Source organism: Magnolia sinica, chromosome 3 (genome assembly GCF_029962835.1).
Source record: "Magnolia sinica isolate HGM2019 chromosome 3, MsV1, whole genome shotgun sequence".
Taxonomy (NCBI): Eukaryota; Viridiplantae; Streptophyta; class Magnoliopsida; order Magnoliales; family Magnoliaceae; genus Magnolia; species Magnolia sinica.
In genome coordinates, this window is record NC_080575.1 from 130,603,312 (window position 1) to 130,631,032 (window position 27,721).

General features: G+C 38.5%; 1 protein-coding gene and 1 long non-coding RNA gene across 4 annotated transcripts; one reads left to right on the forward strand and one right to left on the reverse strand.

The window, feature by feature from the left end:
• LOC131241347 (endoglucanase 20-like) lies at nucleotides 1-27,462 on the forward strand. Of its 3 annotated transcripts, XM_058240163.1 has the most exons (8): nucleotides 3-433; nucleotides 510-722; nucleotides 20,535-20,735; nucleotides 21,553-21,630; nucleotides 22,157-22,309; nucleotides 22,401-22,509; nucleotides 22,618-22,784; nucleotides 26,965-27,462. In XM_058240163.1, exons 1-8 carry the CDS (start codon nucleotides 212-214, stop codon nucleotides 27,343-27,345), a joined length of 1,524 nt encoding a protein of 507 aa, XP_058096146.1. In that variant the 5' UTR covers nucleotides 3-211; the 3' UTR covers nucleotides 27,346-27,462. The 3 variants fall into 3 exon arrangements, with proteins under 3 accessions (XP_058096148.1, XP_058096146.1, XP_058096147.1); XM_058240165.1 differs by lacking the exon at nucleotides 20,535-20,735 and having other exon boundaries at nucleotides 1-433; XM_058240164.1 differs by lacking the exon at nucleotides 21,553-21,630.
• LOC131241348 (uncharacterized) lies at nucleotides 22,786-24,417 on the reverse strand. Its single transcript, XR_009168999.1, has 2 exons — nucleotides 23,566-24,417; nucleotides 22,786-23,464 (listed from the first exon to the last, which is right to left on the reverse strand). It is a non-coding gene; the product is annotated as an uncharacterized LOC131241348 (long non-coding RNA).
• Nucleotides 27,463-27,721: the final 259 nt, after the last annotated feature.

The following is a 27,721-nucleotide window of genomic DNA, read 5'->3' on the forward strand; positions in this document are numbered from 1 at the left end:
GCCCATCTATTGCACGGATAGGATCAAGATTATACATATGTGATGCATTGGCAGGAAAAAATGGCTGTATCTGATCGTATCTCTTTATTAGGGGCTTGCAATGTGACCCAAAATGGACAATTCATGCAGTAGCCAATCACAACAGTTTGGCGGGCCTTTATAAATATCACCACTCTAATCACATAGAAAAAGTAGACTACACCAATTGAAAATGGGTACAGGAGCGGTAGTAATAGTAGTAGCGGTTGTATGGGGTGCTGCTGCTAGCGGGGTATTGTTAGCCGTGGAGGATGAGAAGGCTGCCTTCAACTACGGGGATGCTCTGGAGAAAGCCATCTTGTTCTTTGAAGGACAACGCTCTGGAAAATTGCCTCACAATCAACGAGTCAAATGGAGGGGTGACTCTGGACTCTCAGATGGCATGTTAGACCAGGTATAGATGTCTCTGGGTCTGTATGTCTTTGTGCCTGACTTACACCAAGTGGGTGTTGTTTTGGGCCTTTTGGCAGGTGAAGTTGGTGGGTGGTTACTACGACGCCGGTGACAACATCAAGTTTGGATGGCCCGTGTCTTTCAGCATCACGTTATTGAGTTGGGCTGTTGTTGAATTCAAGGAGCAAATATCTTCAGCCAACCAACTAAGCTACCTTCTCTCCACCATCCGTTGGGGAACCGATTTCTTAATGCGAGCTCACACTTCCCCCACCACACTCTACACTCAGGTTACTTTTTCCCCCTGTTTCATTTATAAGCTGTAACTAATTCATCCTTTTGACTTGGACAATACCGCGAATGTATTGCCAACTAGACCGTATCTCTCTCATTTAGTTGTACAACTATCATATCACTTGATTATTTGGGATTAATCTGGGATTAGTTAGGGGATTTCTGCCGTTTTAAATGCAGACACTCCATTTTGGTGTCCTGATGAAATAAAAATAAATTTCGCCTAGAGAGAGAGCACCTGCATTTGATTAGCTAAGTATATATTTACACCTAATGGGGGACAAGCATCTAATACCTCAGCTCTCTAAATAACCATGGAACCATCCTTGGGTCAGGGTATCCACAGAACCCAAGCCGAAAGAGCTTACGAAAAAAAAGAAAGCCTTCTTGTTTTTTTTTTTTTTTTCTTTTTAAAATTTAAAATTTAAAATTTATTTTAATTTTAATTTTTTATTTATTTAACACATACACCCACACACTCCACATGGGCGGTGGAACCCATGACCCCAATGTTGAAACACAGTGTCTACCACTTAGCCATGAGTTGGAACCCATATTTGAATGATCCAAATGCTATGACAAAGATGCTCTGGATTATTCCGTGCTTTCCCAACTTGCCCAATGCACTGGATTAGCTTGGTTTTTTAGATGATGGCGGATGCTCCAAACTGATTTTAGATTGAATTTTCATTGTGAATCTGTCCTCCAATTCAGCCGGTCTGCTTCCTCTGATAATAGTTAAAATTTCCCTGACGATGGTGGAGAAGATCTTGCGGTATAGCTCTGTTCAGCTCTCTCTACTAAGCAGTCCATTTGCAGCTATGGCAGCCCTGACGCAACGCAGGGCTAATCCTTCATACGTTGCTGGTCTCCGATCTAGTTCCTAATCAGGCCGAAATCAGTCCAGTCTTCTGAGCAAAAATATATCACACCTTTTCCCAATAACCACCGTCAACTTTCCATCATTCTGTTAACAGTTCCAATTTCTATAACACATCAAACCACAAGAATGGTCTAAATCATACCTGAACGAGATAAATTACATGGACAAATTTCCACATGTAAATTCCGATGTTGATCCTTTAATTGAAGAGGTTTCTCATAACGTATTGGCGACGAAGGAGCCGAGAGAACTACACATGCAGACGTGTGATGGATATCAAGAAAGGGTGGGAAGAAGGGATGCTAACGCGCTCTCTCTTCCCTTTCTCCCCGAAGTGTTGTACCAGGGTATCGAAGCTCTCTCTCTCTCTCTCTCTCTCTCTCTCTCTCTCTCTCTCTATGCGTGTGTATGCACGAAAGGAAATTTAAGTTTTAAGAGGTCACTAAATTATGGTGCTCCACTACCCTACGAACTTCGGCTATACCATGCTGTAAAAGAAGTTTGTCAATCTGCCTCATACATACACATACTCATTATCTAATCCTTCTATTATCTAGGCCATTTATCAAAGATCCAAATCCCACAATGCTCAAGTAGTATCCTATCATATATGGGCCAACAAATCATCATCAAGTGCAATAAAATAAATTTTAATGGTTAAAATAAATGGTTAAAAGTATTTATAAAGCTAATTAAAACCTTTTTTTAGTGTTATGCCCAGAGATAAAACCATTTGATGAGTTCATAATCTAATAAGATCTAGCCCTGAAATAATTTCCTAAGTAAATCTAATGGATCCCATGTTGGTCCATGTAAGAATCAATGAACCTCGATGGATATACCCAACATTAACCACTTTCAATGGCATTTGAGAAATGTAAATAAAGAGAGTCAAAGCCACCCAATCAAGATTCAAGACCTATACACATTGTCAGGTCTAAGGATTGATCATCCTTTGTGCACTATTAAGTCCTTGAACACATGATTATGGTCTAGGCTAATGGGCCCTAGGCTATTGACTTGAACTTAATCTTCCATTGCAAGTGTCCAAATGTCCAACATGAGGATCTTATATCTATGACACACTCACACTCCCATTTAAGGTAGGGGAAAAGGCACAACTGAAACCAAGTTTACTTCCAATGGTGAAAGCCTTTCATCTTACCCAAGTTAGCCCCTCACACGGGATGAGCATACATCTTAAAACATGATATCTACAAATGTATCTCAAGCATCTATGTTGGTCACGGTTCATGGTACCGAGATCATGGAACACAACTCTCCTTGAATAGTGATGATTGCTTCTAATTTTAAGTTCCTAAGGACGGGACAAATAACTCATCACACAACCCATATCATATAAGTTTAAGAGAACACCAAATATCATCTAAGTTATATCACATTATCCAATAAGACCCATAGCCATAAAGATTCATAGCTGTGATCGACCCTATCACATTCACATGGCTAGTGGATCAGGATGCACATTAGTTTTTTAATGCACAACTCCGACATCTATTTGTCCATGACCACCTAGTAGGTTTTAGAACAATCCTATGATTATTCTTATGTAGTCATCCTTGTGAGGGAACTGATAATGAGTTGTGATGGAAGGTCTCCACCATCAAGCTCAACAACAAGTTGATGTTATTACCCTATCCCACATAAGAATGTGAGTAATTAATAGATATATGATTTTGTTATTAAACCCATTGGATGCTTACAATGGAAGATTAATTCACATCTCTAGACTTAGAGTCTCATCATTCTTGAACTAAATTGACTTTCGTATGTATTAACTTTAACTAATCCTTAGACATAAAAACATATGGAGACTTCAAGTTTTTAGTGTATTACGCCTTAGCCTGCCTCACGTAGTTAGGGGTGTACACGAACCGAGCTAGCACGGTTAGCTCGCTCGACTCGATTCGAAAAAGCTTGATTCGACTTGGTTCAAAGTTGAATTCGAGCCGAGTCGAGCTGATTTTTTGAGCTCGAAAATGAGTTCGAGCAGGCCCCAGCTCGACTCGACTCGGATCGAATCCATCTTGAGTCGAACTCGGATTGAACCAATTCGGTGACTCGGTTACTTTGCCATTGATGTTACTCACCAAGTGTTTGATAAAATGACTCAACGAAGTGTGGCTGGTGGTAAGGAAGGTATGTACATGAAACAAATACCCTTTTTTCTTGGTTTTTCTTGGTTTTTATGTTACTTAGAAGGTGTTTGATAAAATACATGTAAAACCATTGCTTCTGTTTCACATAAAGAGGGATTTTGAAGGTGCAATCCAGGTGTTTGTGGAAACGCCTCAATGGCGAACTCGGCCCGAGCTGCTGACCGAACCAAGCCAAGCTGGCCGGTCAGGCTCGAGGACCGAGCCGAGCCGAGTTCGAGCTGAGGTCAGCTAGTGGTTGAGTCGAGTCGAGCTGAGGCCAACTCGACTCGGTTCGACTCGATGTACACTCCTACACGTAGTCAATTATAATGGCTTATATCTGGGCATGATTGAGTAAACACATTAAGATATGCTTGATATCCATATGATCAATAAGTGATTCATTCATTGCCTAGAAACATTTTGATAGCTAAGATTTGGTAGATGATGCCATCCATCAAGGTTTTTTTTTTTTCCTGGGCTCATCACTCAAAAGGTTCTAAATAATTTTATAAATGTTTTCAACTATTGATATTTTATTATAACTCTTAAAAGGTTTTAAGTGCACTTGGTAATTTCGATGATTGACACCTTATGGTCCACTATCTAGATTTACATGGGAATTGGATCGAGGGTGGACGATCATGATAAGTGGAGTTATTGGTGCTCGTCGTCCTGGAATACCAATGTGCCCCCCTAATTCATTGGTTAAGTGGATGTGATGAGATTAATCTTAGTTGTAGATCTTGGTGACCATGGGTTCTTATGGACATGCGTGAAATCCATGACTATATTTGGTGTTGTCTAAATGCCGATTATTATATGGGTTATGTGAGGATTAGATCATGTGGTCCATAAAAACTTGACATTGGATACAGTGGTCATTGATCGAGGAGAACAGGGTAAGATCTAAACCATTCCTTGGCTTGCATATTTTTAAAAGTCTGATGTTATGGTACTCGGGTTGTTCTTGAATATGGATCCATTGTAAATCATAAAAATCATGTGCATCCGTTGCGTCTTTGCTCAACGGACCAAAAAATAGTTTGTAGAGTGGTGAAGCACTATAATTAGTATCTCTCCATCACCCCAAACTCCTTATAAATAGATCCTATGTCATAAAGATTAGGAGAGAGCTTGGGCATTTAAGAGAGAGAGAGAGAGAGAGAGAGAGAGAGAGAGAGAGAGAGAGAGAAGAAGAAGAAGAAGAAGGAGAAGAAGAAGAAGAAGAAGAAGAAGAACCCTTCTCTTGTCCCCTCACATTCATAAGACCCACGTGTGGGATTCACCTTTGGATGACTCTCGGGCACTCCCATAGCCCTACTCTAAGGGTGATGTGTTGGCTCTCACCTTTCTCCTTCACATGGGATAGATTGGGATTAGACCTTTTACTTTAAAGGAACAATATCAATTCTTTACTTGATTTTGTGAAAACAATGAAAATCTAATTTTAGTTGTAAAATTTTTGTTTTAATAGTAAAGACTTGACAATAGCCAAATGGGAATCCGTAGAACTAAGTTAAAAATGTAGAAATTTGACAAGTTTTAAATTCCCTACATTTCAAAAACTTTAATGGCATCGATAATGTTGCATGAACATTCTTTGAAAATCTTCTTCTTTATTCCGCATATACAATTTTTCCATGCATCATCTATATCAAAATCCTAGCCATAACCTAATTTAATCATCAAGGGAGGCAGAAAGGCGATCTGATGAAAGAGGCTTAATCTTTTTAAATTATATGATTGATTGAATTTTTTCCTTTTAATCAATAAGACTCCCTTCTTTCATTTTTCTACTCATCAAATTAGATTGTTAGGTGTGGTTATATTGTAGTAGTGTAGTCCTAGTAACATTCTCACACTCATTGATGAGTTAAAAAGTACATTTTGGTCCGTTTGTATCATCTATATCAAAAACTTTAATGACATCAATAACACCGCGTGAACATTCTTTGAAAATCTTCTTCTTTATCCCATATATACAATTTTCCCATGCATCATCTATACCAAAGTCTTACCCATAACCTATTTTAACGATCAAGGGAGGCAGAAAGGTGATCCAATGAAATAAACTCAAACTTTTCAAATTGTATGATTGATTGATTTTTTTCCTTTTAATCAATAGGACCTTCTTTCATTTTTCTACTCATCAAATTAGGTTGTTAGGTGTGGTTACATTGTAATAGTGTAGCCCTAGTAATATTCTCACACCAATTGGTGGGTTAAAGTACATCTTGGTCCATTTGCCAAAATGAAACTACCAAGATCACAAGATCTAAGAACTAGTTGGAGCATTTGTCTTGTTATAAAATATATTTAAAATATAATATAATATAATATAATATAATATATTAAAAATTTTTGTAAAAAGCTTTTTTGGAGGTTTTGATAATAGTCCTACATGAGAAAGGGAAGAGAAGATTTCTTGGTTTAAATGAAAACAGTGGAGTACCTTATTATTTGCCTAGATAGTCCATGGACCATGGAACTTGCGTGTACCAGTGCGTAGCAGTGGAACACCTGCGCGCGCTATCGGGCACGGACACGGGCTCGGTACGAGGGCGTGGGCATGTGAGGTAGTGTGGTTGTATAGGCGCTAGGGGCACACTTTGCACTTCACGAACTGAGCTATAGCCACTCCTATCCTATACTCTAGTGACTCCAGCAACAATAACAAGGTTGAACAATTGCTTGAAGATTAGACTAGCGGTGTGGTTTAGAACGATTCAACTGAACTAGTAGCTGAAGAACAAACCACTGCATTGGTCTAAATCACAAATATTCTTCTCTTTTTTCTTTTCTGTATTTCTGCCAGACTGTGTAACAGAGTTCCAGTAGTGGGCTTTCGTGTTTGCTGAACGCAGACCCACATCAGGCTCGTCGTATCTTAGAAGCTGTTTGCCTGTAACCTTAAAGCATAATCAATTCACTTGAGTAGGGGCAAATAACGCTTTAAGGACAGCGTCCCAGACATGCTTCAGCATGTCCTTATTCCAGATCACTTGGATTTTCGATTTTCAAATTTTACAGAAAAATCTATTTTGCAAATTTTTTGTAACGATCTTAAAGCGTAATTTTCTGATGGAAGCCGATAGTATATCATCCATCAAGTTGATGAATCAGGATTTGATTCATCTTGACCGGTTTGATGGAACCAATTTCACTAGACGGCAAGACAAACTGAAATTTCTTCTGACGGCATTGAAGATCTACTACATCCTAGATCCAAACTTACAGCCGTTGCCTGAAGCAACTGATAAGGATACTCCTGAACAAGTGGCTGCCCGTACCAAACGAGCTGAAGATGAACTCATGTGTCGTGGACACATTTTGAACGTGCTCTCTGACCGTTTGTACGATCTGTACACATAAATGTCATCAGCAAAGGAAATCGGGACCGTTCTGGAATTCAAATACAAGGCTGAAGAAGAAGGTACCAACAAATTCCTCATCGCCAGGTATTTTGACTTCAACATGGTAGATAACAAACCGCTGCTACCCCAAATCCAAGAATTGCAGCTAATAGTAAACAAAATCAAAGCCATCAAAATTGATCTTCCTGAATTATTCCAAGTCGGGGCTATAATCGCTAAATTGCCACCGATGTGGAAAGACCATAGAAAGAAGTTGTTGCATAAGACTGGGGACTATCATTGGAACAAATCTAGAAACATCTTCGAATTGAGAAAAAATCCTGTAATCGCGATAAAAAGAATGACAACGGGAATGCCTCGTCCAAGGTACGTGCAGTAGAGACTACTAATAACAAGAATCCCGAGAAAGACGATTCCCTGAAGCCTAATAAAGGAAAATTCAAGAAAACCACTCAAAAGAAGAACAAAAAGTTCAAAGGCCCACGTCATGTCTGTGGAAAAAACGGGCACTATGCTCAAGTACGCCGATATCGCAAGTCTAAAAAAGAGGCAAGTGCAGTAGAAGAAGGCAATATTGTGGCCATGATCACTAAGGTGAATACTATTCGAGGAAAGGTTCTTGGTTGATGGTATGATACTGCTGCTACCATATATGTGTGCTACGACAGATCAACCTTCAAAACCTATAAAGAATTGACCGATGGTCAAGAAGTCCAAATGGGTAATGAAGTTTGATCGAAGGTTATTGACAAAGAAACTGTCGAACTAATATTCACCTCTGGAAAAAATATGATTCTGACAAATGTCCTGCACGTCCCAGACATGAGGTGAAACTTAGTTTCTGGGGACCTTCTGGGTAAACTAGGAATAAGGGTGATGTACGAGTCAGGAAAACTGATTCTGTCTAAAAATGAGAACTTTGTCGGAAAGGGATATGCTTGTAACGGAATGATTAAGTTTTCTCTAAATGAAAGTAGCACTTCTGCGTATATGGTTGAATCCGTTGGACTGTGGCATGATAGACTAGCCCATATAGGATATAGTACCTTGAAGTTTATGGCTAAGAATGGTTTAATCTCATACATAAATAATGAAATCAAAAAAATGTGAAGTGTGTATATGATCTAAAATGACGAAAAAACCTTTTCCAAGTGTTGAAATATCGTCTCAGGTATTGGATCTTGTGCACAGTGATATTTGTGAGTTAAATGACACTTTTACTCGTGGAAATAAATGGTACTTCATAACCTTTATTGATGATTGCTTTAGATATATGTATGTTTATCTGTTAAAAAATAAAGTGAAGCATTGAACATGTTTAAAATATATAAAACAGAAGTAGAGAATCAACTAAATAAGAAGATAAAAATTTTCCGTAGCAATAGAGGAGGAGAATACTTCTTCAATGAATTCGATAATTACTTTGAAGAACATGGACTAATACATCAATATACTGTGCCATATACACCTCAACAAAACAGAATAGCTGAAAGAAAGAATAAAATATTAGTAGAGATGGTAAACTCAATGCTACTAAGAGCAAAGTTGTCACTAAGTTTATGGGGTGAGGCACTGCTTGTAGCATGCCTTATACTAAACATAATTCCATCTAAAAAATATAAAATATCTCCATATGAAATATATAAATGAAGAAAACCTAACCTAGGATATCTTAAAGTGTGGGGGTGTCTTGCATACTGCAGAATTCCTAATAAAAAAAGAACTAAGTTAAGACAGAGCTATTAAGTGCGCCTTCGTAGAATATGCACAAATAGTAAAGCTTATAGACTTCTAGATATAGAGTCTAATACAATAATAAAATCAAGAGACGTTGAGTTCTTTGAGAACTTACTATCCTTGGAGTCAAATAATAATAAAGTTCAAACTCTCGATAGAGAACCAGTTAGCACAGCTTCACAGATAGTGGAAGCTCCTGTTGAATCTCATAGGAGTCAAAGGACAAGAATAGAGAAGAGTTTAAGAGATGACTACATATACTCACAACGCGTCATTTTCCGTCTTGTAGAAGGAGATAGAAAATGTTATAAGAAAAATACCTATAGTAATGACTATAGAAGATGATCCTAAAACATATAAAGAGGCTGTATCCTCTAGAAACTCGGCTTTCTTAAAAGAAGCCGATGAAATGAAATTTATAATGTCAAATCAAACATGTGAACTAGTTAACTTACCTCCAGGTTCTAGATCCATAGGTTGTAAGTGAGTATTTAGAAAGAAATATCACACTAATGAGACTATCCAAACCTTTAAAGCTCAACTAGTTAAGAGTTTTAGACAAAAAGAAGGGATAAATTATTTTGACACATACTCTCCTGTAACTAGGATAACATCCATTAGGATATTATTTGCGCTAGCTTCTATACATCATCTTCACATCTACCAAATGGATGTAAAGACCGCATTTCTGAATGGTGACCTCAATGAGGAGGTATACATGGAACAACCTGAAAGATTCGTTCTACCAGGAAATGAAAATAAAGTATGTAGATTAATCAAATCTTTGTATGGATTAAAATAAGCATCAAAACAATAGTATAAAAAGTTTGATTTCAAAATATTATCTCATGGTTTCATGTATAATGTAGCTGATAAATGCATATATTCTAAAGTAGATGATTGTTGTACGGTTATTATTTGTCTGTATGTTGATGACATGTTAATAATACGTAATAAAATGGAAGGTGTGACTGAAACGAAGAGGTTTTTATCTTCCGTATTCAAAATGAAGGATTTTAGACAAGTTGATACCATCTTAGGTATCAAAGTTAAAAAATATTGTGGGGGTTATGCTTTATGTCAATCTCATTACATTGAGAAGATACTAAACAAGTTTAACCATCTAAATATAAAAGAAGCAAAAACCATATTTAATCCAAGTATCAAGCTAAAAGAGAATAATGAAAGAATAGTTGCACAATTGAAATATGCGAGTGCTATAAGGAGTCTTATGTATGCTATGTAATGCACGAGACCTGATATCGCATATGCTGTAAGTAAACTTAGTAGATTTACAAGTAACCCTAGTACTAAACACTAGAATGCAATCAGTAGAGTCCTTGGTTACTTAAAAGCAACCAAAAACTTAGGACTATTTTATTCAGAGTTTCCTGCCGTATTGGAAGGATATACCGATGCGAGCTGGATATTGAGTGCATGAGACAACAAGTCTACTACTGAGTGGGTATTCACCCTAAGAGGTGCAGCTGTATCTTGGGGATCTAAGAAACATACCTGCATAATTCACTCGACTATGGAGTCTGAATTTATAACCCTAACTGCAATAGGCAAAGAGGTTGAATGGTTAAGGGATCTTCTATTAGAAATCCCTTTCTGTGTAAAGCCTTTATTGGCTGTGTCACTACATTGTGATAGTGAAGCTACGTTAGCTAGAGCCTAAATTATGGTAAGTCTAGACATATAAGTCTTCGACATGATTATGTCAGATAGTTGATTCGAGATGGAATCATTACTATTTCCTATGTGAAATCAAGCAATAACTTAGCAGATCCTTTTACTAAATCTCTACTACGAGAGGTAGTAAAGGCTACATCTAGAGGGATGAAGTTGAAACTCTTCAACCAAAGTTTCACCAGTGATGGTAACCCAACTTAAAGTCAGAAAATCTCTAATTTCAGGTTTAATGGGTAAGAACAAGTCACTGATATGTGGAAAGTTTTTCAGGACTAAATTATAAAACCTAATCCATAATAGATAAGTTCTGAGCATTACGAAAGATGGTTAAGTCTTAGAACTCTTAATAAAATACAGTCTAAAGGACAAGGGTCTTATAGTAATGAAAGCACTGGAAGGATTTCACCTATATGAACATAGAGATGGTGCCGTCTCTCATGAGAGTTATGAGTTTTCTCTCGAGATTGTTCACAAAATAGGATAAGCACATGACCATTAATTGTGCTAAGCAAGATTGTGGGAACTCTAATTAGCACATAGCGAATATGTGTGTGGTTTCTCCGACTCTGTTATCTAGGAATAATTGGTTCAACGCTGCGGCTACCAGTAATTTCGATAGAGTTTTGAGATACTTACACTAAATGAAGATTAAAATCGAAAGATATCTTTTTGCATATAAGCTGATTATTCTGACCGAAATATTTAATCGAGAATATATATATATATTTAAAATCAGTGGGGGATTGTTATAAAATATATTTAAAATAAAATATAATATAATATATTAAAAAGTTTTATAAAAAGCTTTTTTGGGGGTTTTGAGAATAGTCTCATATGGGAAAGGGAAGAGAAGATTTATTGGTTTAAATGAAAATAGTGGAGTACCTTATTATTTTCCTACATAGTCCATGGACCATGAAACTTGTGTGTTCTAGTGCATAGCATTGGAACACCCGTGCGCGTGCTCGCACTAGGGCTCGGGCATGGGCATGGGCTCGGTCTCGGTCTCAGTCTTAGACACGGGCTTAGTGCGAGGGCGTGGGTATTTGAGGCAGTGTGGCTATAGAGGTGCTAGTGACGCACTTCGCACTTCGCACGGAATATAACTGTTGTAGCATATGTGTAACAGCTGTGCCATAATTGTAGAAACTATGCTGTAATTGCTGCATGGCTAGCCCAACAGCTAGCCAGCTCTTATGACAGTCAACATGCAGCTGCTCTGATGAGCCATGCACAACAGTTAGAAACGGCTAGTTCTCCAATAGATAGATTTGACTTAATGGGAGTTAATTCCCTGAACCATAACTCCCAGCCCCAAATTCCCTGGATGGGTTTCCAAACCATCACTCAACCTACTCCATCAAACCCATATGAACTGAGCTATAGCCACTCCTCTCCTATACTCCAGTGACTCCAGCAACAATAGCAAGGTTGAACAATTGCCTGAAGATTAGACCAGCGGTGTGGTCTAGAACGGTTCAACTGAACCAGTAACTGAAGAACAGACCAGTGCACTGGTCTAAATCACAAATCTTCTTCTCTTTTTTCTTTCTGGGATTTTTCTTTTCTGTATTTCTGCTAGACTGTGTAATAGAGTTCCAGTAGTGGGCCTTTGTGTTTGCTAAACGCAGACCCACATCAGGCTCATCGTATCCTACAAGCTATTTGCCTGTAACCTTTCAACATACTTAATTCACTTGAGTAGGGGCAAATAATGCTTTAAGGACGGCATCCCAGACATGCTTCAGCCTGTCCTTATTCCATATCCCTTGGATTTTCGATTTTCATATTTTACAGAAAAATCTATTTTGTGAATTTTTTGTAACAATCCTACCTTTATTCTTATATTTTAGAATATACCTGAAAAATCACATCCTTCGCCTAAGGATTAGTTTTGGGAATGGTTGTATGAAATCATTTCTTTTATAGAAATTAGAGCTTAAGCTGAGAGCCTTTTCCCTGGAGAGTTTGGAAGTATTTGAGCTACTTAATTATTATTAAAACCCTAAAAATGTCTTTTCATGATTGTTTGAAAGTTGCTCAAGATTTCATCAAATTGATTAATTTGAGTTATGTTACAAATCCTTTTCCACAGTACCACTAGTTTCTTTCTCCCGTGCATGCTTAGGAAATGCAATGATAATCTCAATAATTTTCTAAGGAGCGACTTGATTCTCCTTGAAATCTTCAATTTTCTAACCACATGCCATTGCTAAGTCATGCACATAAGGTGCCACCACATCCTACACGTGTCCCACTTGTAATAAAGGTATGCCCCACGATGTGTGCTTCATAATTTTTCCCAACTTGCAAGAAAATCCACCACAAGTTTGTATCTAGTTCACCCTAGAACATTGTCAAATCTTGAAAACTAACTCTAAGAAGAATGCAAATTAATTAAAAATGACATATTCTTCTCTTGTCATACCAATTACCATTTAATCTTTTTAGGATTTGACACAACACAATTATTTATTATGTAGTTTATCATGTGTTAGGGTTGATTAGGGTAATCTTCAAGAGAAGAATATGTTGTTTTTAGTTAAGGTGTTTTTGTTAAGATCTCTCTCTCTCTCTCTCTCTCTCTCTCTCTCTCTCTTCTCTTTTCTATAATTTTTTTATTTTTTTATTTTTAGCGAAATAAATAAGTTGTATTTTTTTACAATGTAGTCTTGTATGGTTTAACATGGTATTAGAGTAATAGTTTAGATCAACTGTGCAGCTATGCCCAACCACTACCATTTACCCATTTCTCTGCATCTTCATTGTTTCCAATACCTTCCTCTGGCATCTTTGTCTGCCATTGCCCTGCCGCTAGACTAAAGTGGCCACTAGCAGAATCAATGTCATGTGGTTTGTGCATGACACCATCACCCTTAGCACACAATGGGGTCGTACCACCACTGCTGAAACACCCTAATTTGATCGTTGCACTAGCTTGATACTATCTCCCAACTCTATAGCCATGGAACCCTTTAATCTCTCTCTCACCACATCTCCTGTTTCCCGATGTCACATGCTACCAATGGCTAGATTTGTGTATCACCCAAATTCCGCAACTCCACCGTTGATCTTAGCGTCAAACCTAATCTGACTAGTGCCCGATCCGAAATTCGCTTGTATCGACTTCATCTCCAGTGTCAATGACAGACTCACCGCTTGAAAACCACTCCCATACCTGTTGTAGTTCCCCAACTTTATCGCAGTTCTCTAATAATCATTTATAACCCCAACAACCATTGTCAGTTGAACCTATCTGTTTTCAAGTTCTATCTATTAGATTTGACTGTAATCGGCCATCTCTATAACATCTTAGATTTTATAACCCGAGTTTAGTACTTGTTTCCCGAAAATCCGATTGTTAACCTTTAAAGATGGCCAAAAAACTTTTTTTTTCTTTTTCAAGAGTGAGCATTGTAGCAGAAGAGACAAATCAAGCATAAAGGTAAGTCCGAGTACACATTCAATATATACGAGCAGCTGCCTATGGTGCTTATACAAACCAATGTCTCATTACTAACAAATACATGAAAAAAATAATTTGACGCATGACAGAGAATAAAATGCAAGTAGACTTGAGCTACAAGATGGTGCAACTTCTCTTGGAGCAGATACAGCCATACATCCCTGATATACGTGTCCTACTCCTCATCAATATGAACACAAGTGTCTTTCAAATCACCTACACATCTGTACGGTTATATATTCAAAGCATGAGTGGTTAGCTCAGTGAAAATTCCCCTCAACTTTACACACCACCGCATTAGTCAAGTATAGTTAAAACAAAAAATATACAAAACAATCCGCGATGTAATCTTATTTAAATGCACGGATTTGTGAATGCACATCAGCCTAGGATGCTCATGCAGCTGGCTTTTGGGCAAAACCCACGAGTGGAGTTGAACCCATATGCAAGTGGCTACTTACCAACGAAAATACATCAAGTATGTGCTAAAGTGACTAGCTCATACAAATTGGGTCGATTGTCGGTGGTCTGGAAGCTAGCGAAACATACCACGACAAAGGATACGTGGTAACATCCATAATTAACAACTCGTTATCGCCCGTGTGCCATGAATGCATGATTAGCTCAATACTTATTATTTCAATTGTAAACAACCATTTTAAGGAAGCTCAAAGGTCACTATGGGGGGCTCGTCACCCAGCATAGGCCAACAACTTGGGCATAGTATCCCATACCACCATCCTCGGCTCATAAGATTCCAACAACTAGGATGTTTAATGGTAACCTCTTCACTTAGTTGCCAATCATAGTTCAACAGGTGAAACTTACCATAACAGGGTTATACGGAAATAGTCCATCAAAGCCATAGGGCAAATAGTCCATCAAATGATACGATTAAAAAAAAAGATGATCTACAAAAGCTACATAGGTACAAATGATCCACAAGATGGTAAGTCTAAAAAAAAATTCCATTTAACCTAGTAGACAAAAATGACCACTAGTTTGAGGGACCGTTGTAATCATAATTATTCAAGTTTACATCCAAATTCTGGATATACTAATATTAGTGGAGTTTCCCACTAATTGATGTGACGATTCAAGCTTCGTAAACAATTCACAAGTATGAGAAAATAAATGTTGAGCATACGAATCGATGATCTATTCCAATAACTAACACGAGTAGTTATGAAATAAAACTATCAATTATCAGTCAAAATTAAAAGGAAAACTATCACTTAAACTAACATGAAAGTAGAAAGCCCAAGGGGAAAGGTCATCACCTTATGAGTTGAATCGCTTGCAATGTCGTTAGGAACTGCGTGTGCCTCTAGAGTCAAATCCTACCACGAATTGTGAAATTGTATGGTTAAATCAAAGTTCTATACATTATCCACGGTTAGGATCAACGTTAAGGTCTTAATTATGTAATCTAGTGAACTAACCTATAATCTAACCTAAGGTTGGAGTTTTACCAAATTTAAATCCAATTATCTTAAATTAAAATGGGATTTTCACACTAGAATTACAAAGACTACTAACCTCTCAAATTGGAATTGTAAGAGGTCGGCTCGGATCGCAATAACACTAATGCTCCTTAATGAATGGTGGATTTGAGTGTGGCAATTGGGGGAAAATATATTCCCTACATACCCATCACCGAACTAACTCAATTAAACTCGGCTTAGCTCTAATTCAATTCCAACAGAAAGTTGAGAGAATGACTCACCTCAACTACAATTCGATTCACTTTGCTTAATTCGATTTGAATCAACTCTGCTTAACTTCAATTTGGTCCAAACAACAGATGCCTACACATGGAATTTAGGTGCATCAATAAGAATTTAATGACATGGATTTAAATAGAACTAAAACCCTAAAATTTTCATGACTAACTCAACTTGTCCAAACTGAGTTGACTTGAAACTCAACTATCTACTCGAACCAAACTCAGCGAGTCACCTAGATGTGGTTGGACTAAACTCAGCCAACAACACTTCCCAAAAGTTGAGCCCAACCCAGATATGGACTCGACCAAACCCCAGTCTTAACCTGACTGAGACAACTCAACCGAGTTGATCTCTCCCTTTCTCTTCTCTTCTTCTTCTTTCTTTCTTCTTTCATTTCTCTGATTTTTCCAACAACAGTTGTTGGACTTGACAAAGCTCACCTGAAACTTCTTAAATCAGTTTGACCCAATGAAAACTCGAATTTCTGAATTAGATGCTGAGATAGTTGAACCTAATTAGCCCCAAAATTGGACCCGCAGAATGCTAGACTCGGTGATTACTACCAAGTCAACTTGGTAGAACAGTGCACAACTCTCTTGGTCTCTAATCAACCACGTCCAGCTAGATGGATCACCACAAACTCCAGCAAAGCTTCCTCACACTGTTGGATATGAGTACAACCCATCCTAAACGCAGTACAACCCGACTAAAACGAGCGGCTCAAGTTCAACTCGCCCGAGACACAATGGCAAACAAATAACAACACGACTACTCTCTCTCTCTCTCTCTCTCTCTCTCTCTCTCTCTCTCTCTCTGCTTCCCCTTCTCGTTCTTCTTCGTTTCATTTCTTTTTGTCTTTCCTCAACTCGTGGCCAGAGATGGTCGATGGATTCAACTTGATTGAACAAGTCAGCGAGTTGAGACCCAGCTGAACCCGATATTCTCCCACTCTCTCTCCCTTTCTCGCTCTTCTTCTTATCTTCCTTTCCTACTCTCTTCTTCTTCCTTTTCTCATTAATGGGGTGTCCAACAACCCTAGACCCGAACCAGACTCACCCCGATCCTGTCCTGACTCGGCAGCGAGTTGCCACAGCGGGTCACGAATGGCCGAACAAAAATCCCAGCTTTGACTTCTTCCTTTCCCTATCTCTTTCTTTGTCCTTCTCTTTCTCTCTACTCGGCCAGATATGGGCTGGCTTCAGCCCGAACTCGGCCCAGACGCAAGACTCGGTCCAAGTCACCTAGTGTGGCGAGTTAATGAAGTGCGGCACAAGCTCAAGCCGACTCTCTCTCTCTCTCTCTCTCTCTCTCTCGATTTTCTATTCTTAGAAAGGAATGCCCTAAAAGGTTTAAATAGGTCTGATTAATCCTCTAGAGAATTCGAATGCCAACTAATCACTAGATTAGTTATGGGCAACAATGATTTTACTCTGACGCCGCACGAAGGTTTCTTGTTAATCTCGGATTTGATCCAATCAAACTAACCTGCTTGGCTGTCATCAAACATTACAGATGGACCTCTGATTCAATGGTCCACATGATGATTGCCTCTAATTTCAAGATAGAAGTCCATTCCGGATGATGGGTTTTTCCATTCGCTTGAGGAAGATAATCCAGCCGTTAATGGTGGAAAATCTTCGGATGGCTTTTCCTTCAATCGAATGCATATGGATGGCTTTGATTGGATCACTAAACACAGTGGAACCCACATTTTGGAAAGTGATCAACGAAATCTCGGTGGTGCGCGAGATTTTCTCGCTCCGCACGGTATTTCCTGAGTCGGTGAGATCTCGTATGAGATCTTCAAACCAAGGAGAAGGGATTCACTAAGGCCCTAAAATCAACATCCCATATGTACTGAGGGGGCTTCTAGAAGCGAGGAAATGGTGGAGGTTTAGCCACGACTCAGAAAATGAAAGGATCCTTCTCCATACGCTCTCTTTTTCTCTAACTATCGAAACTCTAAAGTGGACTTATATTTGAATAAAGGGCTGAGATTGCCCGAACTTAGATGGCTAGGATTGTAAAAAGATTCCGCACTCGGATTGCCAGCTAAGGAGAAAACGGAGTTTCTGTTTTCAGAAACCATACGAGCGCACACTCCACTTGCGGCCAATGTTATGCGCTGCACTTGTGCATGAGTTCGTGTGGACAGCATGGTCTTGGTCGGATTTTCCTCCCGAGCACGATGAACTGTTCGGATCATTGAGATGATCTGTAATGGTAGGCCACAGCCGACGCAAATGGGCGTTGTCCATTTAAATTCCACCCGCACGAGAGATTCTGACGTTCGACACCGTGCGCTCGCACGTGCTCTGCAGCACATAAAATATTGGATTTGATCAAATCTTCCCGATCAACAGGATGGACGAATCAGATCATTAATCAAGATGATGAAGGTGGGCCTCATTTCAAACGAATGAACCTTGTTCGTCACTGGCAAGAAATGAAAGAGAAGGTGAAGATTTCCTTCTTCTAGGTCAAACTTTGTTTGACCAGGTTAGTGGTTCAGTGCACCGCAGCTGTGCACGGGCTGTGTACACGTGCAACCAAAACGTGGGGTCCACAAGACTTGTTCGCGAGATCTGCACCAATCATCAACTTCCTCCCAACACGTCTAGACTCCCGACCAATGATGAGGCAGATCCAAATCGTACGAGGGCCACAACAATGAATTTTGGTCTTTAAGAATTGATTTTCATCAATCCAACGGTCAAATTGACTCTTACTCTGAACATAAACTGTCCAAAGAGCCCTAGGACCTATCTATGTGAATATCATTAGTAGATTTGGTGATCAGATGACCCAATGGGGATGACCAAGTGGTGGGTTGTTAGATTGAGGGTTGTGAGTCCGATGAATGGTGAATCTTACTATCCGGATCTCGAAATTGATTGTGGACTTTTAAATTGATGCGTTATTAAGTTTATAGGCTAATCTTGAGGTCAATTATATGAATGGCCTTATTCCATGGTTAAGATGAAGATTGCTTTTGTTGGTTTAGGACAAAAATCGAGGGATTGGTTTTTTCTTTCTACCTGGATTGATCTGAAGTGTTCAGCTGTGACATCATATGCCTTAATAGGTAGATTTATATCGTGGGGTTAAATAACTATTGATGGTGTAGTTCTACATTGAGAAGTCAAGGGTCAATCAAGGACAGATTGATCTCGAAACAGAAGGTTAAGATGAGTGAATTGTGAGTGATCAAGTGATGTTTAAGTTATAGGTTACGTGTGTTTCCACATATGCTCAGACTAAATTTTGTTTAAATGGTAACACCTGAATACTGAAAAGTAAGGGGTGTTACAATCCATTTTCATATGCAATCATCTATCTCCAACAATATCTAGATCTGGTCCAATTGCCTCTTATTTGCACGCCTCCATTTCCCTCATATCTGCACATTGCTACTTCTTCAGTGCTGGTAGCAAGGCTGCAAACCCTTGGTGAGCCCTTTGCTAATTTTGTATTTGGGAAAGAAGGGCTCCCCTCGAGCTTTCTTCTTCTTCTTCTTCTTTTTTTCATTGCAGGTGCACCATGTTAAGTGTACCCTTTAGTCCTTTGGTACTCCTTAGTTCATCAGTTTTGACATTCTACAAGAGCACCTTCCTCTGTAAGTGCACCAAACTCGCACTTTTGATAATGTGTTTTTTCTATCAAGAATGTGTTTTTTTATTTATGCCAGGTATTTAGATCAAATTAATTTTTATACTTGACGTTTGAACTGGACTTACTTTTGTGTCAAGCGTATGAATAAATAATTTTTTATTTGTTGAAACATCTATAACTACCAGAAAGGCAATGATTGAACTCTTAGACAAGGAGTGTGTATTCATTGAAAGAGTAATAGTTGAACTCCTTGCTACCAGAAGTGCAACTAGATTATTCATTAGTCATTAGAAACGCCATCGTTTCATATCTCAAAAGTCGTCAAAAGTGTCTAGTCACCTCACATTACTCGTTGTTTTTTATTTTGTTTTGTTTTGTTTATTATTATTATTATTTTTTTTTTTTTACACCAACACCCCAACACCCACCCACGCACACACCCCGTAGTGGGATTTCACCACCTATGGGAACTCGACCCCAGACCTCATGTTGAAACTCACTAGAGACTACCATCGAGGCAAGGATAAGGACACATGCCATAGTTTCATTGCCTTTAGTCATATATTATCATTCCATTTTTCTTTTATTTTTGAATAAATATTTGTTGTACATCTCAAACTCAAGTTACTCATTTTAAAAGTTCCTCAAGATTGGGATTAGATGCATCAGGATAATGTTCAAGATCAGAATATTTTCTTTTTAGTTAAGATTTTCTATTATTCTTAGTGAAATAAGTTACATTTCTACAATGCAGTCTCTAGTGGTTTAATAATATAATTCCTACTAAAATCTATCCTTCCTCATATGCACATTTTAACAAGTTGCGAGTTATTCCTTTTAAAGTGCCTTGAGTTTGAGAGTAGATTTTAGAGTAGATTTGGGCAATATTCAATATTAGAATATTTATCTTTAATTAAATGCACATCTATTATAAAAGATCTCTATAAATTTCTCTTCAATATATTTTTATTATTCTCAATGAAATAAATAAGTTGTAGCTTTCACGATGTACTTTCTTGATGCTTAACTATACGTGCCCTCTTGAAATCTTTCCTTCCTGGTATGCACTTGTAAATCAATGATTCTGATTTATAATGGAAAACAAATACGGTTGTACAACATTGATTAGAGTGGTGTTTGTTTGTTTGGTAGATCGGTGATGGAAACTCTGATCACCAATGCTGGGAGCGCCCTGAAGACATGGATACCCCTCGAACATTATATAAGATCACAGCGACTTCTCCAGGCACGGAGGTGGCTGGTGAAGCTGCCGCTGCCCTTGCTTCTGCCTCCTTAGCATTCAAGGACGTTGATTCTAACTATTCATCAATCCTATTGATTAGTTCAATATCAGTGAGCGAGCAAACTATCATCTCAGTCTTATTGGATTCACATTTTTGTACATGATTGCCAAATGTTTTCCTTTTACACCGAATAAATAAATAATAAGAGAAATAATAAACTTATTGATATTTTGATTTTTTTCTTCTTTGGATAATCTAACCTCATACTTTGTTAAGTTCATCCTTATTTAATCAGACATTTGGTAATTAAGTGAAAACTATTCTTCATTTTCTTTCTCCATGTATTAATCACATGTAGTAAAAATTGGGCATTGTTTTTTTTATTTTTTTATTTTTTAAATAAAGTAGTGTACCTAATATATCTAACTGCATGTCCACAAAAAATGGGCTTGTCTTTTCTTTTTCTATTTCTTCCGTCACTTGGATGAGTGAATGATATTGCTATAAAAAGCTGATGGCCATAAATGAAGAATCCTCTTCAAGCATGCAATAGACATCACTTACATGTGTGTTTATTCTCAATTGTAAGCCTCAATCTCGTGGGTCCTTGCTCTTGCTCGGGTGGTATACTCTCAGGAGTTTCAACACTTGGTGGTGGGTTGAGTACCCATAGGTGGTGAAATCCCACTACGGGCTGAGTGTGTGGTGTGTGTGTGTGTGTGTGTTTTTTTTAAAAAAAAGCCTCAATCTCGTGGGGTAACTTGAAATTCGAAGAAAAGGGAAGAAAGGGGGGAAAAATCTCAAATAAAATACCGATAGAATTCTATGACCAGCGCTGATTGCACATTGCAATTAATTAATTACCATAGGCAGATCCATTCTCCTTAAGCCTTAATTTCTAACTCGATAATGGTGTTTGCTCTCAGCTTTTTGAGTTTGCTGACAACTACAGAGGATCTTATCAAGCTTCATGTCCTTTCTATTGTTCCTACTCTGGCTATCACGTGAGGCTTCTCCCATATTTCTTCAATCGCTTGCTGGCTTTGCTTTGTTAGCGTGTGATAAAAAAGAAAAACCAAGAAAAAAATTCCATCGAAGTTATCATACAATGCTCCAGGCTATAGACAAGTTAACATGATGGCACAGACCATGGAATGGATGGCTCATGTACTAAAAATCCCTTGGAATGGAAGGATTTAACAAGAGAATATTTGGAATATTTGGCCTTTCATTGCTTGAATGAGAACAGTTCATGTATTTTCTTTCTCAACCATTTCCTTGTTGGCCACCTGTTGAAAGATCTGACGTTTTGTCTATTTGGGAGATTTTTGGTGCACGGGACCAATCATAACGGAGGCACATAATACCAACCGTTTGGATCAGGAGTAAATGTGCCCCATTTTTACAAGCCAAAAGTAGAACAATATTGTGCTCCCAGCCTGAGCGTAGTATCATACCTCATAAAAATTAGCCCCTGTTCGCTTAAAATTGTCTGAATTTCCTTTTTTTTAAAAATGTTTTCTTAAAAAGGATGAGCTATTGTGGGCGGCTGCTTGGCTATTCAAAGCAAGTAAAGACTCAAAATACATGAGGTTTGTAATGGAAAACCAAGGATGGAGTCAACCTGTTTCCGAATTTAGTTGGGACAACAAATTTGCTGGAGCACAGACATTACTAGCAAAGGTTTCCTTAGCATCTCTCTCTCTCTCTCTCTCTCTCTCTCTCTCTCTCTCTCTCCAGTTGCTGCCTTTTGTTATGAGGAATGCTCTTACAGGAATACGTGGCCGGGAACACAAAACTGGGAAACTATAAGAGTGATGCCGATTCGTTCGTATGTGCATTGATGCCAGGAAGCAGCACTGTGCAAATTCAAACAACCAAAGGTATTTGAAGGAGAGAGAGAGAGAGAGAGAGAGAGAGAGAGAGAGAGAGAGAGATTTTCACTCCGCTTGCATCATATTTTGATTTGCCTTGCGTTTTGTCCTGTGCAGGAGGGCTGCTGTACACACGAGATAATAACAACATGCAATATGCTACGAGTGCTTCTCTCATATTGCTTGTCTACTCCAAAACGATTCATGGGGGTGGATTTGGTACAATCCAGTGTGGCTCACTTTATTTTTCAGCAATCCAAATCAGAGCATTTGCTAAATCACAGGTAGATATAAACACTATAAAAGGACCAACTAAGATAACAGTTGTGTCTTACTCATTGCTTCAACATAGAGTCAGTGTTGTTTCCCCACTCTCAATAAAATCAAGAGATTAGTAGTCTATACTGGCTAATTACAAAACCAGGTTGCAGTGACAACACTTGGTTAACTATATTAAAGGCGCATGTTTAGGACAATCAACATAACGTTATATGTTTTCTTAATGCATCTTCTTCCTTAGAAGAAAAAATGTGCAATTGGCCTTCGATATTATAGGCACTCCCAGGGAAAGTTTTGGAACCATTATTATCTTATAGCAAAATTTTAAAAAATAGCAGTAAGGTTTTGGATTTATTATCACTAGATTGTAACAGGATTGTTTGCCCATTTTTTATCTCCGGGATGTGGCGTCGATCAATCCAAAACCACATACAATTATCCACAAGTAACAAGAATATAGAAAACATTAGAAGGCTAACCACATTTAACAAAATGGAAAATTTTAACCAAACAAACTGCACTTACCCTTCATGGAAGAAGGAAAGTCTACTCTCCCGAACCATTTTTTTTCCTTCTCAATTTAACAAAGTTTAAGAGCCCTTTACACCCTTCTAATTACCTTTTATACTGTTGTAATGACAGCAATTCTCAGCCCTTGGACCTATTTCTACTTCTAATATCAAATCTAGATGAAATGAAAGAGGGTAAAGTTATTTAAGTGCTCTTATTATTAAAGTGTGAGGCGAGGGAGATGCAAATCCATGAGGAATTGGCAGAGTTCCCTACCTGGCAAAAAGTTCTTTCGTGCCAGCTAGAGGCCTGTCTGGAAAAATAAATTTGTCCACCAGAAAAAGCCTCCCCTTGCAGGAATCCATGTGGAATAGGCAGAGTTCGCTAGCTCCTAAAGCTTGTCATACTCTCCTGTAGGAAAACTTTCTTTTGTCAACACAGCCAATATGTAAAGACCAATTACAACCTGCAATTATCATTTGCCTATGGGTTCTTTGTGCATATAAAACCTGCAATCATCAGGTGGGCCACACCATATAAAACAAGGGAGAACCACCCGAAAACCTCGAAATTCATGTGGTGGGCCACTTGATGGTCAGACTTGCCTTATTTTTTGCATTTCCCATTTTCATTGCAGAGAGACCATGTTGAACAGGTTGGATGACATATACGCTTGATGATAGGCCAACGTGTCTACAACTAGTTGTGTATGAGATAGGAGTAAAAGTAAAACAGCCAATTAGTCGAAGATAGTAGTGTTGATAGGCCAACGCGTATACAACTAGCTGTATGTGAGACAGGAGTAAAAGAGTCAGTTAGTCGAGGATAGCACAGTCAATGGTTAGTGTGGGGAAATCTGCAATGAATCTATAAAAAGGAGGCACTTGCAATAGTCTAAACTACAACACTATATAAAAAAGGGCTTTTCCTATTATGTATAATTTCTTTATTATCTAATATACCATAAAAAGAGGGAGTTTCCGAGCATTTTCCTTTCCAATTCTACCCTACATATATACTATCTACAACACTATATAAAAAAGGGCTTTTCCTAAATTTACATGCCACTCTAATTCTTCCTTTCTTGATTTCAGTTTTGTCATGAGTTACCAAAATACCCCTTATTATTATTATTTTTTGATGGTAGTAAAGTCGAGAATTGTGAGGCTTACTTAGATGTGTACAGCAGCTTAGCTGTGTACAACATCCTATCCATCCAAGACATTCATCCCACGATAATTAACAAGCAAACCAAAAATCAAATGGATCCAATCATATGATACCATAAAAATCAATATATACTATGATGGTTTTTCACAAGAATAAACAGGGAAATTGAACATGTTTACACAAAAACATATGTTAGTGTCCAAAGGATCTCCGGTGTAGATCAGGTGTAGATCATGTTAGATTTCTAAATTAATATAAACATAAAAATGGTTTAGATCTTACCTTTACACTATCAACCGCTATCATTCACAACAAGAACAATCCAGTCGCCAATGTTGATACTCCAAGCTAGGACGTCTCTCTCCAAATCTATCCCAGTTGTAAGATGTTAAAAGCCATTGTCTATGCCGCGCACACATGTAGAGAGATTGACCCTCCCTCCATCCCATTTTTTAATAATTTTAAATCTTTATTTTGATAATTAAAGTTGTAAAAAAATGTATATTCCATTCAATGTTCAATAAATAAAAAATTATATTCCATTGCAAGTGTTGATTAACTTGGATATGGATATATTGCCCTTACTAACCTTAAATAGATCGGTCAGGCTGATGGGCCTGTATACATGGCCTGAGCTTGGTCCAATTAACAAATGGGCTTGAACTTCAGGCTCGGGTCCATTGCTAGGGCCAAATACGCTAGCCCAAGACCGACGGTCTTCTGATGGAGCTAGCCTATTGACAGTGCTACCTTCAATAAGCGCCTTCTCTTCATCCAAGAGGTCATGGATGAACGCCCTCAGCGTTGTCAGGACCACTGCATTTGCTCTTGCCAAGCTGATGCTTTGCCCTTAAGATTTCATTGACAACTAGCTTAACTTGAATCCAAAGACCTATGCAGCAACATTTAACCAGTCTACAAGATCTTCCTTAGGGGGCGTTTGGCGCAGGGCAGGGTATTAGATGGGATTACGTGGAATAGAATTGCATTTGGTCCCATGCAGCATTTGGAGAGGATGGGAAAGTTTGGGATTAACTGGGACGTAATTGCATTTAGTCCCATGCAATTGCATTTGGTCCCACGTAGGATTTTCGTGGATTTTGAAATCCATTACACATGAGGGCCCCACATTGATGCATGTGTTTATCCATGCCATCCATCCATATACACCATTTACATGTGACATTCTAGTTATATATGTGTACAAGTCAACGACATCCATTGTGAATTTGCTCCATTGATTACAATTCCATGGTCCACCAAACATGATTTGGCTTAATCCGGTGTTTTCCCATAGCAAAATTTTTATCCCAAACATAGAGTTGGATGGCAACAATACCATGGTATTTCTAGACATGCAATCATTGTGCAATAATGATGTTAATTTCATCTAATACAATTCAATACCATTTAATTCCACGGACCAAACATGCCCTTAAAGTCCTAAGTGGAACTCGAGAATCTCTACTATGGTGCCATAGTCATCACATCATTCCTCAAATTGACAGTTCTGCTGTCGATCTTGCCTCACTTCGGGTGCATACTTGTCAATGAAATGGTTTTCATCTTCATTCGGTGACATGGAATCAGTGCCTAACTTGATAGACTAATTAATCAATCTGCCTTTATAATTGTGCATTTTCCTCGATATGTGTCAATCTCTGACTATTCATGTTGCATTCTGTGCCCCGACTTGGAGTACAGGGTGGCATAGCTGCAACAAATTTCTGCACTAGTCTAGATTGGTTTGGAATTTTGTACAACAGGTGACGTGCATCACAGTGATCAACCCATCCTAAGCAAAATTTAGCGCAGCTCTTACAAACCGACATCTAGCCACACTTTTGGCCACGATTCACTCCCCTCATCACCTCAAACCAGTTCTAGCGATTCGTCAAACATCTCGACGACAAACTAACTTTGACACCAACTTACATAGGGAGGTGGTGCCCATCAATCCAAAATCACACACGGTCCATAAATGTCAAGAATATATCAATAATAAATCAACCAAATTACTTACCCTTTAAGAAAGAAGAAGGAAAGTTGAGTCCCCTCTCTCTAATTCTTTTTTATTTCTTCTCAATCCAACAAAGTTCAAGACTCTTTTACACCAATTCAAAAATCAATTTTTATACTACCCCAATTGCAACAATACTCGACCCTTAGCTCTCTAACTTCTAATCACATCCCCACATGAAAGCAAGGTAGAAGTACTTGAATTCACTTCCAACCTATGAGATAAGGGGATGCAAAAACCATGCAGAATTTGCAGAGTTCACTAGCCGGTAGAAAATTCTTCCCCGCAGAGCACTCGTTGTCTGGTGGAATGAATTTGTCTAGTAGCCAGTGAAGCCTCTCGCAGTTCACTGTCTGGAAGGCAAAATCATTCTGCCACCCAATCAACTCTGTCCCGAATAAGTCCTCCTGCCATGAGTGATGCTGACCTTATCTGAATCAATATATTCTTATTCTTGTATTGATTTTTTTTTTTTTCATTCTCAGGTGGATTATATACTAGGAAAGAATCCGCTGGGCATGTCATACATGGTGGGATTCGGTGTCAAATACCCAATGCAACTACACCACAGAGGTGCATCCATCCCTTCCATAAGAGCTCACCCAACCAAGGTGGGATGCAGTGAGGGTTACTCCACCTGGTATGCTGCAAACATGCCCAATCCAAACACTCATGTGGGTGCAATTGTTGGAGGTCCAAATTCCAATGACCAGTTTAATGACATCCGATCTGACTACTCGCACTTGGAACCGACCACCTACAGCAATGCAGCATTCATTGGTTCCTTGGCTGCAATGCTCGGGGGAAATGGGTGCTTGCAGGTCATAGGCACCCATGCAAACCATACCAATTTACTAGTAATGTAATGCAATGGTTTAAAATGTAGTAGTTGGATCAATACCAGTTCAATAATACAGTAATTGTGATGAAGCCGCTAATATAGAAATCCTGCTTGCTTGAGGGGAGCCAGTAATGACTAGCTTGTTCATGCCTAACAACCCAACTCCATTCAAGTTGGTGCCATCAAATGATCAACAAGTAGGCATGTATTTATGAAATTGAGCCATCACAACTCTGCCATGTTGCTTTTCTTTTTGTCAATTTAAATTGATCTAAACATCATCTTCCATCCAGCCGCTAGCAATTGGTTTTTGTGGGAAAGTAGTAAGGAGTGGCGACATTCTGTCCTTCTGTAGTAGCCATACCAAGGGACGCAAATTTCCTACAACCCTAGTGACATGA

Excerpts from the sequence above, each read along its gene's own strand:
- LOC131241347 (XM_058240163.1), top strand. The coding sequence starts at position 212 with ATGGGTACAGGAGCGGTAGTAATAGTAGTAGCGGTTGTATGGGGTGCT. Across the intron at positions 20,736-21,552 it reads TATTGATTAGTTCAATATCA|CTTTTTGAGTTTGCTGACAA; the intron begins GTGAGCGAGCAA and ends GTTTGCTCTCAG. Across the intron at positions 21,631-22,156 it reads GTTCCTACTCTGGCTATCAC|GATGAGCTATTGTGGGCGGC; the intron begins GTGAGGCTTCTC and ends TTTCTTAAAAAG.